Genomic DNA, 17,524 nt, shown 5'->3' with positions numbered 1-17,524 from the left:
GACAAACAGAGAAAGACTTGGGGATGACTGAGAAGTAAACAAGAAAGGTGGGGGAGGTCAAGGGGACACCACACAGTCACTGGTACATGTATATCTACCCATGACATTTCTGTTAATCCCATAAACCTAATGTTGATATGCTTATAATCAGCAACAACCAATATTTCCAGAGTAATAAATGTGGGTTCTTTCTTAATCTGATAGCCCTTTAAGGGAAAGTTTCAGAGATGCACCTAGGGAGGGAGAGTATATTGTGATGGTGGGGGGGTGGGGGGGCAAGTCTGGGCTTGTTGTGGTTTTCCATCCCCCACCATCACATTCCTCACAGGTATTCTCAGACGACCCTTGAAACACCACCCTAAGCACATAACTCAGACGTTGTTCGGACCACCTCTACTAAGGCACATCTGGAAGCTGAATTCCGAGCTGCCATTTTCAGCATTGCAGCGATGCGAATGAGGCGCTGCATTCACACCCCCCGGGGGGTCTGGAAAAACTTTCACACAGCTACAGATACTATTTAATACACCTTTTTAGCATTAGTTGAATTTAGCCCCTCCATCATCCTGACTCGGTATAACCGCATGTGCTATTCAACACCAGTGTGCTTTCATTACCATTTCAGATTTGGTATCTAATATTCCAAATGGGAATAAATAGTTAAAAAAAAAAAAAAAAAAGGAACTCTTGGCTGATAATGGCATTTGATTTGCTTCAGTCCACATATACTCAATGTGTGGTATCAACTGTCAACTGTCAGGTAATTACATAGAAACATGCCTGAGCCACTTTGTATTCTCCCAGATTCCTGTGTCTTTCTAATTTTAACTTGCCAGCTTTTTGTAGAATCTGATCTAAGAGAAATATCTCAAAGACTATATATGTACCTCTTCTAAATAATGATTGAAGGGTAAACAAGGGTCAATGAATGCAAGACTCTCATACATATGCTTAGTTTCAAGTAGACCTGTTCCTAGGAATAACAATCAAACCATGGCTGAGCTGAGCTAGAAAGAATCCATGAACTTACTATTTAATAGTAAACCTCCATTACCTCCATAAACTACCATTTACACCCAAATACTCTAGAAAGATATAGCTATAATCAGTGTTTTGTCAGACAGCCAAATGGCAGATTTAGAAGGTATGTGCACATAGGAGTCTTTGAAATGCAGTCAAGGCAAAAAGAGTCTTGTTACTGTAATTGCCCCCAATCTAGCTCAATCATAAATAAATATCTATGACTGACATAAAGAAAAGCTTGGTACCATGCTCTTCATTTTAAAAAAGTAAAGTAAGGAAAACTGAATAAATAAAAGCAAATTATGAAAAAAAAAAAATTATATATATATATATATATATATATATATATATATATATATATATATATATATATATATATATATATATATATATATATATATATATATATATATGCATGGAATGAACAAATTGGCGACATTTTGCAATATCTATCTTTTTCCATTCTTCAAGAATGACCTCTTTTAGAGACTGGATGCTGGATGGAGAGTGATGCTCAACTTGTCTCGTCAGAATTCCTCATAGGTGTTCGATTGGGTTCAGATCAGGATCCAATGAATCACTTTCACCCTGTTCTTCTTCAGAAATCCAACAGTGGCCTTAGATGTGTGTTTAGGATCATTGTCATGTTGGAAAAGTACACGACAACCAGCGTCTGCCAAATGAATAAATGTAAATGTAAATGTAAATGTAAAATGTAACCAAGGGCATGGAGTGATGGTAGCATCTTCTCTTTCAGTATAGAGCAGTACATCTGTGAATTCATGATGCCATCAATGAAATGCAGCTCCCTGACACCAGCAGCACTCATGCAGCCCCACATAAGGACACTGCCACCACCATGTTTCACTGTAGGCACCATGCATTTTTCTTGTATTCCTCACCTTCGCGACGCCATACAGTTTTGAAGCCATCAGTTCCAAAAACATTTATCTTGGTATCATCAATCTAGAGTATAGAGTCCCAGTAGTCTTCATCTTTGTCAGCATGGGCCCTGGCAAACTCTAGGTGGGGTTTTTTGTGCCTAGGCTTTAGGAAAGGCTTATTTTGTGGACGGCACCCATGCATGCCATTCCTCTGCAGTGTCACGGGAAATAGTCACCTTTATGGTGTAAAGAAATTATTTACTTTCTCAGGTCTTGTGACATTTCTCTTCCATGTGGTGCCATTGCTGACAGCATGAAATGGGAAGGGGTTTTGACACCCTTTTATAGTCAACTGTCTGCTGGACACCTGTGTAATGAATAATTAGACTCACCTGTGGTTGAATTCTTGTTAAATTAGACATTTGTAGTCTAAAATTTAGCTTTGCTCCAGAGACGTTCAGTGGAGTGTACTCATTTTTGCATCACCCTAATTTGAGTAAAACTGAAAATGTTGTTCTCCAAGTTATATTATTAACCTTACTTTCATGTTATAAGTTAAACAGATGTTATATAAAACTTAGTCTTGTCAGCATTTTGGAAATTGTTTTTGTGTTCATTGAGATATTGTTGAAAATGTTACTTTTCAAAGGGGGTGTACTCATTTACGCTGAGCACTGTGTGTATATATATATATATATATATATATATATATATATATATATATATATATATATATATATATATATATATATATATATATATATATATATATATATATATCTCCACACCCTATGAAGTCTGTGTATAGGAATAATACAGGGGCTAGCTGAGGTTAGTTTCCACATATTTTGTCTGGTAAGTGGGTAATGTATGGTATAGTGTTAGTTTAAACAGCCACTATTTGGACAACTATTTTGTGAACTGGTATTTGCTGAAGCAGAAAGAACATAACATCTCGAAATGACATCAGAAGGTCAAGTGAGTCTTTCCTTAAAGGCAGGGTAGGCAAAAAAATGTATAAAAAACTTTTTTTCAAAATTTGTTTAAACTTTATTTATATATCAATACATAATTAAAATGTAAGTACTCTGAAAAAGAAAGTATAAAAATCGAGTGTCTGTAGACCTCTCACGACTGTTTTAAAGACAGCTCATTATTTCCATTCACTCCACCCCCTCCCTTCTGGGCTCCTTCCAAAGCCACGCCCCCAAAACGCATGAACGTGTGACTCCGACCACTGAGCTGGAAGACGCATTATTTACCTGAGACGAGCGGAGAGGAAGGAGCACGGCATGTAGTGACATCATGTCAGAATCACATGTAATAAAAATAACTTTATAATTATGAAGATAAACAAACAAGATGTATTTTAGTACTCACTATCAAGCTAGCATATTGATATTGGTAAAGTTTAAAATATATATTTTTTGATTCGCTAACGAGCTATCTATAAGGCAAAGCTAAAAACAGGTTGCATGATACACGTTTTTCCATTACCATCATTTACACTGTGATGAAGATGAATTTCGTGTAAGATTCATAACATATACGTTGTTCTACAGATCAACAGAGTAACATACACTCAAATATCAACTCACAACTGCATTGCAGACACAAAATAATAACACACACATACAACAAAGTGTGTACGACACACACAGATACAAGATAAAGACATCAGTAAACATAGGTAGAGAATATAAAAACAAAACAAAGGCGAAAAAAAAACGTGCAGGTAAACTTACAGGTGAACATGGTAAAAGACTTAGACAGAGGGTAAAATTATGCACAATTCAACACTATAGCTATCATTATTTATCGTCTCTACTACGGCTCGCTAAGTAATGTTATGTTAGCTATATTACGCAGCTACGTGTGCTAATGACACATGCTTCATGAAAAAATAAACAAAAAAATATGTATGATCAAAATACAAAAAGAAAGATTTACCTGTCCAGCAGAAATAAAGCCATCAAGGAGTCACTTTTCAGCCCCTTGAGTTCCCTCAGTTCTCGCCATCGCTGGAAAGCCACGCCGATATTAACTCGCGTTTTATTTCTTTGTTTATCCAAAGACTTTTTGTTCATTGCCTTTTCTTGTACTGTTACTGTCTTCCTTTTTTTGCCTGGTTTGCCTTCACTAACTGCATAGGCCGATACTGTGAATTTAGCTTGCTGTTTCTCTGCCATTGTTTTGGTATTCCTAGGATCCATGCCTCTTGGATTCCCCAAATCAAACGTGCGCGCGCAAGTGGGCAGGTCATGTGTGGCAAAAGGGTGGTTGCCATGGTTGCGAGAGAGTGACAGCCGCCTAAGCCAATCCTATGTTTCGTCCCGGATGGAAATAATGAGCTGTGTTTAATACAGATTAAACGGTCTAGAGTCACTCGATTTTTATACTCTTTTTATCAGAGTTCTTACATTTTAATTATGCATGTATATATATAGAAAGTTTAAACAAATTTGGAACAAAATTTCTTACCTACCCTGCCTTTAAATGGCACATTTCTAGAGTTGAAGTTCAATGTCAGTTTGAGTGTCATGTTGAGTGATATTATGTACTCAAAAATTCAAAAACCTAACAGCAGTCCATTTTTTTTGTCCAATATGGTTCAGACACACATACATAGACACGGTACATAGATATTTCACACAGACCTTAAAGCTTAGCCTTCTTTATCCCGTAAGGCTTTACCAGGGCCCCTATATCGCCTCAATCTTTATTCTATGACTCCCATAATGCTGTGAGGAATGTATAGGATGAAAAAGCAATGAAAACAACATCTTTAGTTTTATTGTAGACTTCAGTGAATCAGTACCATGATTCAAGAGCATGTGACCCTCGCTCTGCTTGATCAAAAACGTAGCCTCAAGATAAAGCATATGCCATCTCTAATGCGTCAGTCTCAAATTACACAACAGGAAGGTTGAGGCTGTTTTTCTTTTCTCATTTCCACACATTCACATTTACAGGAAATGTATCCGTCATCACTCGCTGAACAGACATCTCTATGGATCACAAAAGTTCATGCCTTGCCTACAATTAAACTTCTACTGATAAGAAACGGATGACTACGTTTCACAGTCACTCAACCACAAACGGCCATATGAAAGAACCAAGGATCTCACTATACGTCCCACAACATTCCAAGAGGCGTTTTCCTCAGAATGAACGGCGGTTCTGTCTATCTTTCTTCACTCAAGCACATGGCGGCACACTGGTTTCTTGTTCGGAAATGACCCTATTTGCTGGTTTGAAGTGAAGCTGAAAGAATGTAATATCTCTCTTGAGACATCTTCCATAGGAATCACATGGCCTGGGTATGAATCTGAGAAAACTGTAATGGCCAATACTAAGAACAGTATGCCTTCACATCCATACTGGATGGCAATGATCCCATCTTCTAATTAAATCCAATTTCATCTTGTCTCAAGTCATAGTACTAATTTAAAAGCTTAATAAAAGTTTGGTGCAACTGACAGAAATCAAGGCATGTCAAGTGATTTTGTTTAACGCACTGGCAAAACTTTGAGAACTGTGGTTCTTTTTCAGCTCTGGAAGGAACACACCCAGTGAACATATTTGTTTACTGCTAAGCAAAAGACACCTCAATCTTCCCTGTCATCTCGTGTAATTGCCACAGTCTTCTCAAGAATTAGTTTCTGCTAAATCATCTTCCAGACAAACCACTCCGCAACTTTACAGAGGCAGCTAAAACTCTTCCTCAGACAGTATTTAGCTGACAACTGTCTCCACGTAGCACACAAATATAATAATAGAGGGTGCTTTATTCTGAGGGCTTGAACTAATTTGTTTTTCCTCTTCACATCAGCACCTGTCTAAACACTGAGAGAAACTATTGTTCTCCAGTTCCCGCTGTGTCCATCCATGACTGATCTATTGGAAAGGGTGCCTCTCTTCCTGAGAAATGTGTGTCAGATTCAATAGCGGACACGGCTGTGGTGAGGGTTGTGGAGATGGTTCTTGACGCTCCGCAGTGTAAAAAGATGAAAGTTTGGATGCTAAGATAATTACAGCAGAACAACAGTGGAATGTTCAGACACCATGCAGCTGTAGCTTGCACCGCATAAAGTTTGAGCTACTTTTGTAGATAGATAGATAGATAGATAGATAGATAACTGTACACTACAGGCATGTTTACACTAGAAGTTTCACAGCTGCATCTCCTTTTGCAGCAGTACCAAATCGCAATTTGTATAAATAAAGTATGCACTTAATATGATCACTTAAACATCCCCTATGATTTAACAATGAAGATTAACCAACCAAGTGAAATCAGTCTAGCAGCTTGCCTCTAATCATCCACGTGTTTAGGGTCTGTATAGACAATGTATGTCTACACTTTATGTGCTCTTTACAAAATACTGCTTTATCTAATACCTTTATGAGACATCAAATAAACTTTCATATTTGTCCCATAATCGAGGGTAAAAAAACAAACTTGTATGCCAAAACAAAAGATACTTTTAAAAAGTTCTAAAATAAAAACACAACTTTTGAATACTTTTGTATACATTTACATATGCATCTTTATTATTCAACCTACATGGACGTGGTGAGAAAAAGTTATTTATAAAAAAAGTTTTAATAGACTTTGTTTATTTTAATCTACACTTGCAAAGTTTCCCATAGCTCTATAATTCACTTATTAAAATGAATGAACGCGCAAACTGACTTACCCTCGAAATCAGACAATATTCCCTCCAGATGGTCATTGACTGAGATATCTGACATCATGACTTCAGTCCAGGGAAAACTTCCAGCCTCAGTTGCACGCAGTCACAAGAAATAAGCAATGCAAACCAGCACAAAACCTCTTTAAAAAATTCAAGCCGGCCAAAGTTTATCCGACGATTTTTGGGTTTGTGATGCAACAAAAAAAGTTGCGATTTTGGTGGGAGTCGTTTCTCATTTGAGAGCGCAGAGCAGAACGTCAGATTCAATAGACACTCAAACGCAGACAAACCATCTGATAAACCTCCTCCTCCTCCTCCTCCTCCCTGTGAGTCCTGCCCCCTCTCGAACAGAGTGGTGGGTAAAGTTTCTCCCCACCTTTCATCCCTCCCTGCGGCTACACCTGGAAAAGGCAAGTAGCCTATGTCCCCCTTCGTTTGCTAGCTACTTCTGTTTGTTTGTGTGTGGGGAAAATGCGTGCCCTCAAAAGTAGTAGACTGTTCTTTGTCCTTATCTCATCTCATGAGAGATGAGGGAGGGATTCAGTCTAAGTGGATTTCTTGAGAAGCCGATTATTTATCAATGAAACACTTTGTATGTGGAGCAGCAAGGATTTAAGATTTGTAAATGATTCCTTCAGAACGAACGCCACCAATCAGCACCACATATAGGGGAGACCAGCGCTTGCTGCACGGTTTACAGAAGTAAACTGAGAAAAACATGTTTAGGGTAGATTGGGGTTTGCCTGCAGCCAGTGCGGGGTACGTTGTTACTGTGGCGCCTGCCATTAGACGGCCTATGGTAAGTTCTGTAATCAAAATTAAACCGTAAAACAATTATGAATTACAAAACAGTTCATTAAACAGCAAAAACACAAATACAACACCGAAATATAATTTCTATGGCCAAGCAATATCGTAATGAATTGTAGATCTATAATATCTAATAAAACACATGATGTGACAGCCCAAAACACTCCTGTCCTGACAACAAAGTTGGGTAACATCTAATAGTTGATTCTTACCTGAATTTGTACTGCCAGAGAAAACACACGTGCTATTGGACTGAAAGCCTTGTAGTTGATGAGATATAACCCTTTGTGAAAACTTTATATAAAAGATTTTTAAAGAACAATATAAATTTCAATATAAAATAAATGTTTTCTGTTTTAAAGTGTAATTTATTCCTGTGATGGCAAAGCTGAATTTTTATGCCAGTCTTCAGTGTCACATTATCCTTCAGAAATCATTCAGATATGCTGTTTTGGTGCTCAATTGTTATCAGTGTTGAAAACAGTTAATATTTTTGTGGAAACCATGATATTTTTTTTTTAGGATTCTTTGATGAATAGAATGTTTACAAGAACGTGATTTATTTTATAAAAAGATTGCTTTTGTAACAACGTGAAAGTCTTTTCTGACACTTTTGATCAATTTAATGCATCCTTTATTAATAAAATCTTTTTTTTTAAATTTCTTATTCTTACTGACCCAGATCTTTTGAATAGTAATGTGTATATATATATATATATATATATATATATATATATATATATATATATATATATATACATTACTATTCAAAAGATCTGGGTCAGTAAGAATAAGAAATAAAAAAAAAAAGATTTTATTAATAAAGGATGCATTATATATATATATATATACATATATATATATATATATATACACACATATATATATATATATATATATATATATATATATATATATATATATGTATATATATATGTATATATATATATATATATATATATATATATATATATATATATATATATATATATATATATGTATGTATGTATATATGTATGTGTGTGTATATATATATATATATATATATATATATATATATATATTCTATCTATCTTTTTGTTTTAATGAATGTAAGATATGACTGGTCTAGGTACATTTTTCTTCGAGAGGGGACTTATCTGTCCTGGATTAACACATGTATTGACCCCTCTCAGACAGACTCATTGTTCTGTGTGTAAAAAGTCCAGAGGGCCATGTTCACTTCAGTGAAATGTATGTTTTGTTGTTGTTCTCTAATAAATTTTTTTCTGCATTGTAGGCTTATTCCTATTGTGCTTAGAAACTGTTGAGAAAATGAGAAGGAAATCTTAGTAACATGAGGTTGCATTGTGTTTGTAATGACACTGACTTGTTTTATAAAATTTAAAATTCAGCCTGAATTCCCATCCAAGAAACTAAATTCTAGCAATGCAATTATACTCTCATGTAGCAGTATAACAATAAGTCTTAGATCAGGAAACAGCTTCAGAAGGTTTAATCCATTGTGGAGCGCCCCTCATCTGAAGGATAACAGAGAATTCCTTTCATCTTCCATGGCCTACTCTGATTTTGGTGCTTATTTTCAAGAGATAGGGGGATTTATTTATATCAGAAACAGGAAATGTGGCAATTAAAAGTGGAAGGAGACTGAAAGAGTGACCATGTGACTGAGTTCCCAGACTCACATTTGAGCGTCCATGCGGAGGAGCCAGACAGTGATCCTCAGTGGCCCTCATTAGCCATTTGGGAGTAGTGTGCTAGGGATTAATGTCATGTAGTCTTTAATATTCAGACAGACAGGTCCTGACTGTAGGCGAAGAGCTTCTGGGCTTTGCTAGAAGATTGAGTCCTTGACCGCGCCGCTAACCACCTTTGTCAAATTGCATGGGTGTCTAAGGGACAACAATTTCTGGAAGTTGAAAAGTGCAATTCTGTGTATTCGTGAGCTGAGCAGAAATGAAAGGGAAGGATTAGACTGTGTGATGTTTGTATTGTCAGCTATTCTCCAACATGTCTAAGAGCACTGAAGTGGTAACGGATTTGTGAGAGTAAAAATAGATTTGGTTTGGTCAGGGAGATCTGAGATACTGCCATAGTAAAAACTCAAAGTGTATATATTATGCCCTCTGAACTGGGGCCTGATGGCAAAGAACTTTTTAAAGGTGCCCTAGAACCAGTTCTAACAAGATGTAATATAAGTCTAAGGTGTCCCCTGAATGTGTCTGTGAAGTTTCAGCTCAAAATACCCCATATATTTTTTTTAATTAATTTTTTTAACTGCCTATTTTGAGCCATAATTATATATGCACCGATTCAGTGCATGGCCCCTTTAAATCTTGCGCTCCCCCGCCCCCGAGCTCTCGACTGCTTTAACCAGCATAAACAAAGTTCACACAGCTAATATAACCCTCAAAATGGATCTTTACAAGATGTTCGTCATTCATGCTGCATGCATGCATCGATTCCTGTGAGTACAGTGTTTATTTGGATGTTTACATTTGATTCTGAATGAGTTTGATAGTATGCTCTGTGGCTAAAGCTAATATTACACACTGTTGGAGAGATTTATAAAGAATGAAGTTGTGTTTATGAATTATACAGACTGCAAGTGTTTAATAATGAAAATAGCGACGGCTCTTGTCTCCGTGAATACAGTAAGAAACGATGGTAACTTTAACCACATTTAACAGTACATTAGCAACATGCTAACGAAACATTTATAAAGACAATTTAAAAATATCACTAAAAATATCATGTTATCATGGATCATGTCAGTTATTATTGCTCCATCTGCCATTTTTCAAATGAGATTTACATAAGAAGGAGGAAACAATGGAGTTTGAGACTCACTGTATGTCTTTTCCATGTACTGAACTCTTGTTATTCATCTATGCCGAGGTAAATTCAATTTTTCATTCGATGGCACCTTTAACTTCTATGAATGACCGCTTTTTCTGTTCAGTGAAAGTGTAATAACATCCCTAAAAGTTTCTTGAGGTTCCCAGAATTTAAACAAAAGACCTTTGAAACTTTTAAACAAATTACTATTAATGTGATATGTGTTTGTGCAAAATATATTAGATATTTTGTAACAGCCTTTTTTGGCACACATCCGAGTAGTGTTGTCAAAAGTACTGACTGCGATACCAAGTCGGTACTGAAATTTTAAAAATGTGACACTATGAGCACTGTTGAGCAGATTAGTAAGCACCTCTGATTGGCCATTGTGTTCATGCGCTCATCAGATATGTCTGTGATTGGCTACAATGATCAACGCTTCAAAAACATGTTGTAAATAAATATCAATGACTGGTCCTCTGATAGCTTTCAAATTCAAACACTTCCGTGTGCTTTCAAATGCTATCGTGTGTTGATCATTGTAGCCAATCACAGACATAACCTGTGATATTCATAATCTGTTGAATGCATGAACACAAAGACCAATCAGAGGTGTTTACGAATCCGCTCAACAGTGTCACATTTTTAAAATTTCAGTACCGACTTGGTATCGTCGTCAGTACTTTTGACATCACTACATCTGATTTAAACTTTAAATGTCAGAGAACTAGCAAACACAGCTGCTGCAGCAGTAAATTACTCATAAACTCGCTCAATTTCCTGCACACTGCAATTGACTGAAACGCTTCTCAAAACATTTGGGGAGCATTTAATCCTAGCTCAGAGTTACTTTCCCACACCAAACAAATAAGCTGGAGGTTCTCAAGCATTGTTTCAAAGGTCATGACCAAGATTTTTTAATATTATATATGTCAATGTTAATCCACATGATTTATGTTGTTAAAAAATCATTAAAGCAGATTTTGGTATGGATATGTGAGCAGCGCAGCCTAAATTGTCATGGAATGAAAGGAAACAAGCATGAATTATTACTCCAGTCTTCAAAGTCACATGATCCTTCGGAAATTATTCTAAAATGCTGATTTGCTGCTCAAGAAACATTTATTATTATTAATATCAGTGTTAAAAACGGTTGCGATACTTAATTTATTTATTTTTTGGAACACCATGATACATACATAGGATTATTTGATGAATAGAAAGTTTAAAAACATTATACATGTTTTACTGCCATTTTGTGATCAGTTTAATGTATCCTTGCTGAAAAAATATTAATTAGAAAAAAGTACCGATTCCAAATTTTTGAACTATACTGTAGCATGTTTCACACTATTCACACTGCCCACATAAGCAGCGTGGTGCTGAGTCTATTTCTGCCATGCGTAGCATGCTGAAATCAGCAGAAAATACAATGAAAATCCTTTTTGTAAAGCTATTTTTCAATATGATCTTTTGCAATATAGGCTTTTACGACATTGGATAGAATATTGAAATGATTTGATTTGATTTTGGAGTAGTTTGATGCAGGTATGTAGTGACAGGCTCACAACTGTATTAATTAATTAAATGTGACTGAATGCTGATGATTTCCACAGTTTAGCTCCAGTCTTGTTGTTTGTGTTCTGATCCATGTGCAATAATTATCATTGTAAATGTAAATGCGGTACTTATTCTGATAACCATTTTATAATTTATAGCAGTTTTGGGACAAAAACAATCACTCTAGTGCATTCAAATTAATTTTAATCTCTCTATAAAGCGACAGCAACAAGCACGGTATCAGTTTGAAAGCTCAACTTGAATCTTTTGTTGCATTTATGCTGTTCCGTCTTCCATACATTTTTATCCGATTTGTATCATATTTGCAAGGCAGGTATATGCTGACAAACTCCTGGCAGCATCAAAACCCAGAAATATCATGGTTGTAATCTTCCAGCTACTTCTTTGAGCACAGACTGATCTGAATTATTTCAGACTGGTGGACACCTGTGAGCAAAATATCTGCTGTAGCAAAAGCTCAAGTCTGTTGAACTGTTCTGATTTGTAGACATCCACTGAAGCGGGCAATTACGTCGAGGGCTGTGCAGGTTAAGTCAGGCTAGTTGGCTGGACAGTGGTTGACCTTTGACCTCATCCGCCTCGGGTCGCAGATAAGGTGCTGTCATCGAGGTATGTACTCCGCAGAAGCTGATGTTAACATTGTGTCAGTAATCTGCTTTTAAAGAGGTGAAAAGGAGACTTTTCAACCCAGCGAGCCAATCATCTTGGAATCAGCACTGGCACCTGTGGCTGCAGGGCATGCATACCTGTGAGCATGTTGTCACTACGGCTGACAGCGTTGCGCAGTGAAATATTTTTTTAGATTTCCTCGGCGATCAACAACATCAGCCCTCTCGCTCCCATTTTTCTGTTACCGACTTTGCATTGTTGCTGTTGAATTATTCAAGGGCGCGATGGGAGCGCCGCTCTGACAGGAACAGGAGATTAATATTTGTCACGCTCTCTGATACGGTGCAACTGACCAGAACAGCAAATGGAATCTGATCAAGGAGCGCAGAGCAGTGTATGAGAGCTTTCGCACTGTGGAAACGTGCCAGGCTTGCACTCCCTATTCCCATCATACTCTTCCTCACAGCTGCCTCCAGCCAATACAGATAGAGGTGAGGTGCAGCACAAATCACTGGATTTTTCCCCCAGTATCCAATTAGATCCTCTGCAGAGATAGTGCTTTCTCGAACCGAATGTGTTCAAATGTTGCAGGAGTTTTCTTGTTTTATCGGATGTGCCTGCTGCTTTCTCAGGATGTGAATCACCATCGCAGAGGCTAATATCTGTGTTGACACTGCTAATTGATTGATCCCTTTGGGAGCTGCACCTAAAGCAAGGGGGCGATGGGCCGGCTGTCATCTAACCCTATCCAGAAATCAATTGATTGACTGGCAGGAGAAAGCTGCCCTCTGGCCTCTTATAGCTCCCATCATTCCTTTGACCTCCTAATCATTATCACCATCTACCGCATTGCGCCGACACAGTCAAGCATGACAAAGCTGCTGGGGCTAGAGGATCGGGAGCTTTAGAGACATAAGAGCCATAAGTGGGGTGATTTGTGTGACGTAAGGACACATTTAAGAACTTGGTGCCCAGGTGCAAGCAAGAAAGCAGGGTGACCTGCTTTCATTCGGCTTGAGTAAAGGTGTGATTGTTTGGAAGAACAGATTGCCACATACAATGTAATCATTTGAAATAGGTCTGAATTTGAAATAATAATAATGTTTTACATTTAAACTAGAACTCATTTCTCAATACTTTTTCAAAACTCACAGAGGTACAACAGCAGTTTATGTGGCCAATCTGTGGATCATTTTCCATTGCTTTGGCAAAAAAAATGCATATTTTAAATTACATAAATTCTTTTCTCACTCAGACACAAACACCACCACAATTATTTGTACCTACGGGTTTTTGCAGGTTTTACCAATTTGCAGGTTTACATACCTTTTTCAGACAGCAATTTGCAACATTTCTACAGTAATACGATATTGAAATATATTCCGAATCTAAAAAAAAAATGCTATCAAAACAATTAGATGTAGCTGATCTTTCTATTTTATTACCATCTATACGAATAATTTTGTACTGCAATGTAAACATAGACTATGTAACACATACTGCAGTGTAGAGTTGTGTCATTCTTGTTTTTGAAAGGAATTTGTACAAATGAAAACATCAGTTGTTAGTGTTTTTATGTCTATTGTTATGGAAGAATGACTTGATTTGAGACGTATGAAATGTTTTGGTATAGTTTTAGTGTATTTTGGATGTGAAATGCACTGCTTTGCAAAGCTGAAAGTTAAGGAGAACTGTAAAAAGGGACCTAAGTTTCGCCTAGTGATTGTAAAAAAAAAAAAAAATGTGAGTAAAAAAGTGAATAGTAGTCACCTGGTCATGTGGTCAACATGGCCCAGTAAGCAATTCACTTTGTTTAAAAAATGCTTAGGCTACTGATATGATTCTATATTGAATCTGAGTGTTCGATGAGGGAAAATTACAATTATTTGGAAAATTTGCAGTTGATGTTTTTATTATTTTTAACTTGTTCTTCCTGAATGCAATGCATATTTTGTTTAATGAACATTTTGCATAATCATCTCAGCTATTTTTACAACAATAACCTAAACTCTGAAGACCATTTGGGCAATGTGGTGTCCTCTTTACAGAATTAAGCATGCTGCAGTGTAACCTCTGCAAGGGTTACTGGGTAACTTACAATGGCTGATTTCCGGTTCTCACTCTGGGCTCCAAACCAAAGCATGTATGACAGATGTTCACCATCATGTCAGTGTCAGACAAAATAACAAGAATTTTGTCAGCCACCCAGATAGCTTTGCAATAGCTTTTGCTGTCAGAGTATGCTGACATAGAAAATCACACTTAAATGCATTGAATAAGATTGATTTCTGAAGTTGTACTGACTGCTGAAAATGCAGCTTTACCATAACCGGAATAAATTACAATTTAAAACATTTTCAAATAGAAAATTTTATTGTAATAATATTACACAGTAGTATTACTGTATATTATCAAGGGTAGGCAGGGTAGTGTATGCAAATTGCTTTTTCAGAATGCATATCAGATAATCAAAACAAGGCTACATGGAAAAAAAAAAAAATAATAATAAAAGAAATACTGAACAACCACAGCTAAAACCAAATTAAAAAATATTAAATTTCAAAATAGGGTTATATTTTTAACATGAGGATTATTTCTCCAAATCACTGAGTCATTTGAAAAGATTCCAACGACAGTCTGACTTTTTCAGCGCCTAGCATTTCACTTGGTTAAAAAGCTCCTTGCTGCCATCTGCTGGTGAAAGGCGTAGTGTATTGCATTACATAGTACATTTAAACCATGATTGCCACTTGATTGGTAATAACCAGGATTAAATATAACATTATTGATGAGTTGTTGCACTTTCTATCACATTTTGTGATGCGGAGGGCTGGGGCAATCTGAGGGCAATCTGATAACAGTGTCGCTTACTGATTTGTTGGTGTATACATAAATATCACGCTCATAATAAATGGAATTCGAATATCAAAGCCACTCTTAAAAACTCTACAATTATGTATGCGTTACAGCACATCTTACCATAAAGGAACATCACCCTGTTTAAGAGAAGGAGGGGGTGTGTACTGTGGGCTAGGAATTTAACTTCAACTGGATCCACAGCACAGTCAGACAGGTTGATAGATGAGCAGGTAGCCAGGCTTGTTGTAGAGCACAGAGGGCATCTCTTCAGAGAGGTGGGGGTGTAGGTAAGAACTAGTTGAGGTGTGTGCAGTGAGCCTGAAAGCATAAATGATTTGTTGTCTTAGAAAACAAAATGCATTTTTGATAAGCAAAGCTAAAGAAATGCAGCACCTACCACAACAAACACACCTTCATTCACTCCAAAAGAAGAATATCTTGCTTTCAGTCTTTCAACCTCCATTTGAAATAATTATTTGTAGAGAAAAACTAAAAAAAGCTAAACTTTGAACAAAAATCAGGAGTTTTGTGTTATTTTCCAGTAAGAATAAAAAAAAAAAAAAAAAAAAAATGTTAGGACAAGATGCTTTAAATTCAGAACATTTTCAGATTTTTTGAAGTAATATATCTCACCTCATTGGCATATAACTTCATCATGTATATCATGTATGTATGTGTATACACAAATAAAATGTGGAAGATTTTTTTCTGAGATAATTTCTTAAAACAACTCTTGTTTTAAACAAATTAGCTTTTTCAGTAAATGTTTAAATGTTTTTTATTTGAAAACACAAAATGCAGATAAAGAAAATGATTTTTTTTCAGGTATATTTGCATCAAAGCATGTAAATACGAAGCGCCGTAATGTCCCGAACATGAGACAGCGGTATCAAATTCTCACTGTGATATGTAATATTGACATCCTTCTCTTGTATGATTACCTGCAGAGTGATGTGACAGCGACAATGACAGCGCAGCAGAAGCTGAGAGGCAATCACCATGCCAAAGGTAACATCCATTCACCCGCTCTAATTAAATGCCATTGTCATGTCAGCAGGAATCCAATCTGCAACATACACATGACATGTCCACCTCTCACTGTGAAAGGCTGCAGAAGACTGCAAAAACATAAAACAAACTTTACCTGCATCATCTGCATTATGCTTCAAATAGGCTGTCTGTATTGTAATTGATGATCGGCCATCACAGTGCATTTTTTCTTTAAAGAATGATATTTTTCATCAAGACAAAGACAAACTGTTTGACATTTAGGCTCCGCTGCATGGCTACACTAAATAATAGTCTCATATGTTCTTCTAAGTTCTAGGTTTTTTTTTCCCTTGTCCAGGTTGCAATGTTTAAACAACATTGCAAAAACATTTTGCTTGCAACAACATAGAAAATTCTATTGCTATACACTGGCAAAACATAGTATTTCATAAAACTCAAAATACAGATCACAGAAGATGCTGGTAAAATGTAAGTGTTTTTTCGCCTTTTCGGTTTCTAGGCGATTTGGAGAACTTTAACAAAGGAAGGAAGTTAACTAAGTGGGAGCAGCCAGCGGAAAGCATTTCTTTCTCATGAATTTCTGAACACTTTTGACGAGTGTGGGCGTTATGCTCCTGAAGGAGTATCGCATATGCATGCCTCTAACGGCGGAGGCGGTAAGGTCTCGACCTTTATTTGAAGAGAAAGCGAAAACTGTCGTGCTGCAATTAAGTTCTCAACAGGCTGTTGCTTCCCCTCCTAAATGTCAATTAACCAAAGTTCAGAGGAAATCAAAGAATGCAGTGAATTTCAAAAAGGTGCTGGTTGGAGGTCATACGTGTTTTTTATTATTATTGAATCGAGCCAACCTATCTGTGCAGTCTTGGTGGATTTTTTTTCTTAGATTTTTCTGTACTTTAATATGAGGTCATAGATCATATTTGAGCTGTAAAAGATTTCTCAACAATCATAACCTTCCCAAGGTCTGCAAACCTCAGGAATACTATATTTTTAAAGGTCATCTTCTGAGGCACCAACAAAATATATGCATTACTGTAAAATGAGGAGCAGTATTTTGACGTCCTTGGTATAGGCCATGTCAGCTATATACTATCTATAAACACGACCATCAGGAAAAGGACATTGAGAAGATTGCAGAGGTCTTGCAGAACGAGACCCATTTTGACCTTAAGCATTTACACTGCCAGCTACTGTAAAATATACTTTCATATT

General features: G+C 36.6%; 2 protein-coding genes across 2 annotated transcripts in view; one reads left to right on the top strand and one right to left on the bottom strand.

Annotated features, from left to right (window-relative positions):
- The window catches only part of septin12 (septin 12), a 72,944-nt gene extending 65,984 nt beyond the window's left edge, over positions 1-6,960 (bottom strand). Inside the window, exon 1 of the mRNA XM_048203163.1 lies at positions 6,608-6,960. Coding sequence (XP_048059120.1) covers positions 6,608-6,665 — 58 coding nt within the window. The 5' untranslated portion in view covers positions 6,666-6,960. The remainder of the gene's footprint in view (positions 1-6,607) is intronic.
- Positions 6,961-16,285: 9,325 nt separating this feature from the next.
- The window catches only part of rbfox1 (RNA binding fox-1 homolog 1), a 333,513-nt gene continuing 332,274 nt past the window's right edge, over positions 16,286-17,524 (top strand). Inside the window, exon 1 of the mRNA XM_048203207.1 lies at positions 16,286-16,309. Coding sequence (XP_048059164.1) covers positions 16,301-16,309 — 9 coding nt within the window. The 5' untranslated portion in view covers positions 16,286-16,300. The remainder of the gene's footprint in view (positions 16,310-17,524) is intronic.

The sequence above is a fragment of the Megalobrama amblycephala genome, linkage group LG1 (assembly GCF_018812025.1).
Source record: "Megalobrama amblycephala isolate DHTTF-2021 linkage group LG1, ASM1881202v1, whole genome shotgun sequence".
Taxonomy (NCBI): Eukaryota; Metazoa; Chordata; class Actinopteri; order Cypriniformes; family Xenocyprididae; genus Megalobrama; species Megalobrama amblycephala.
This window is presented reverse-complemented; position numbering and strand designations above follow the sequence as displayed.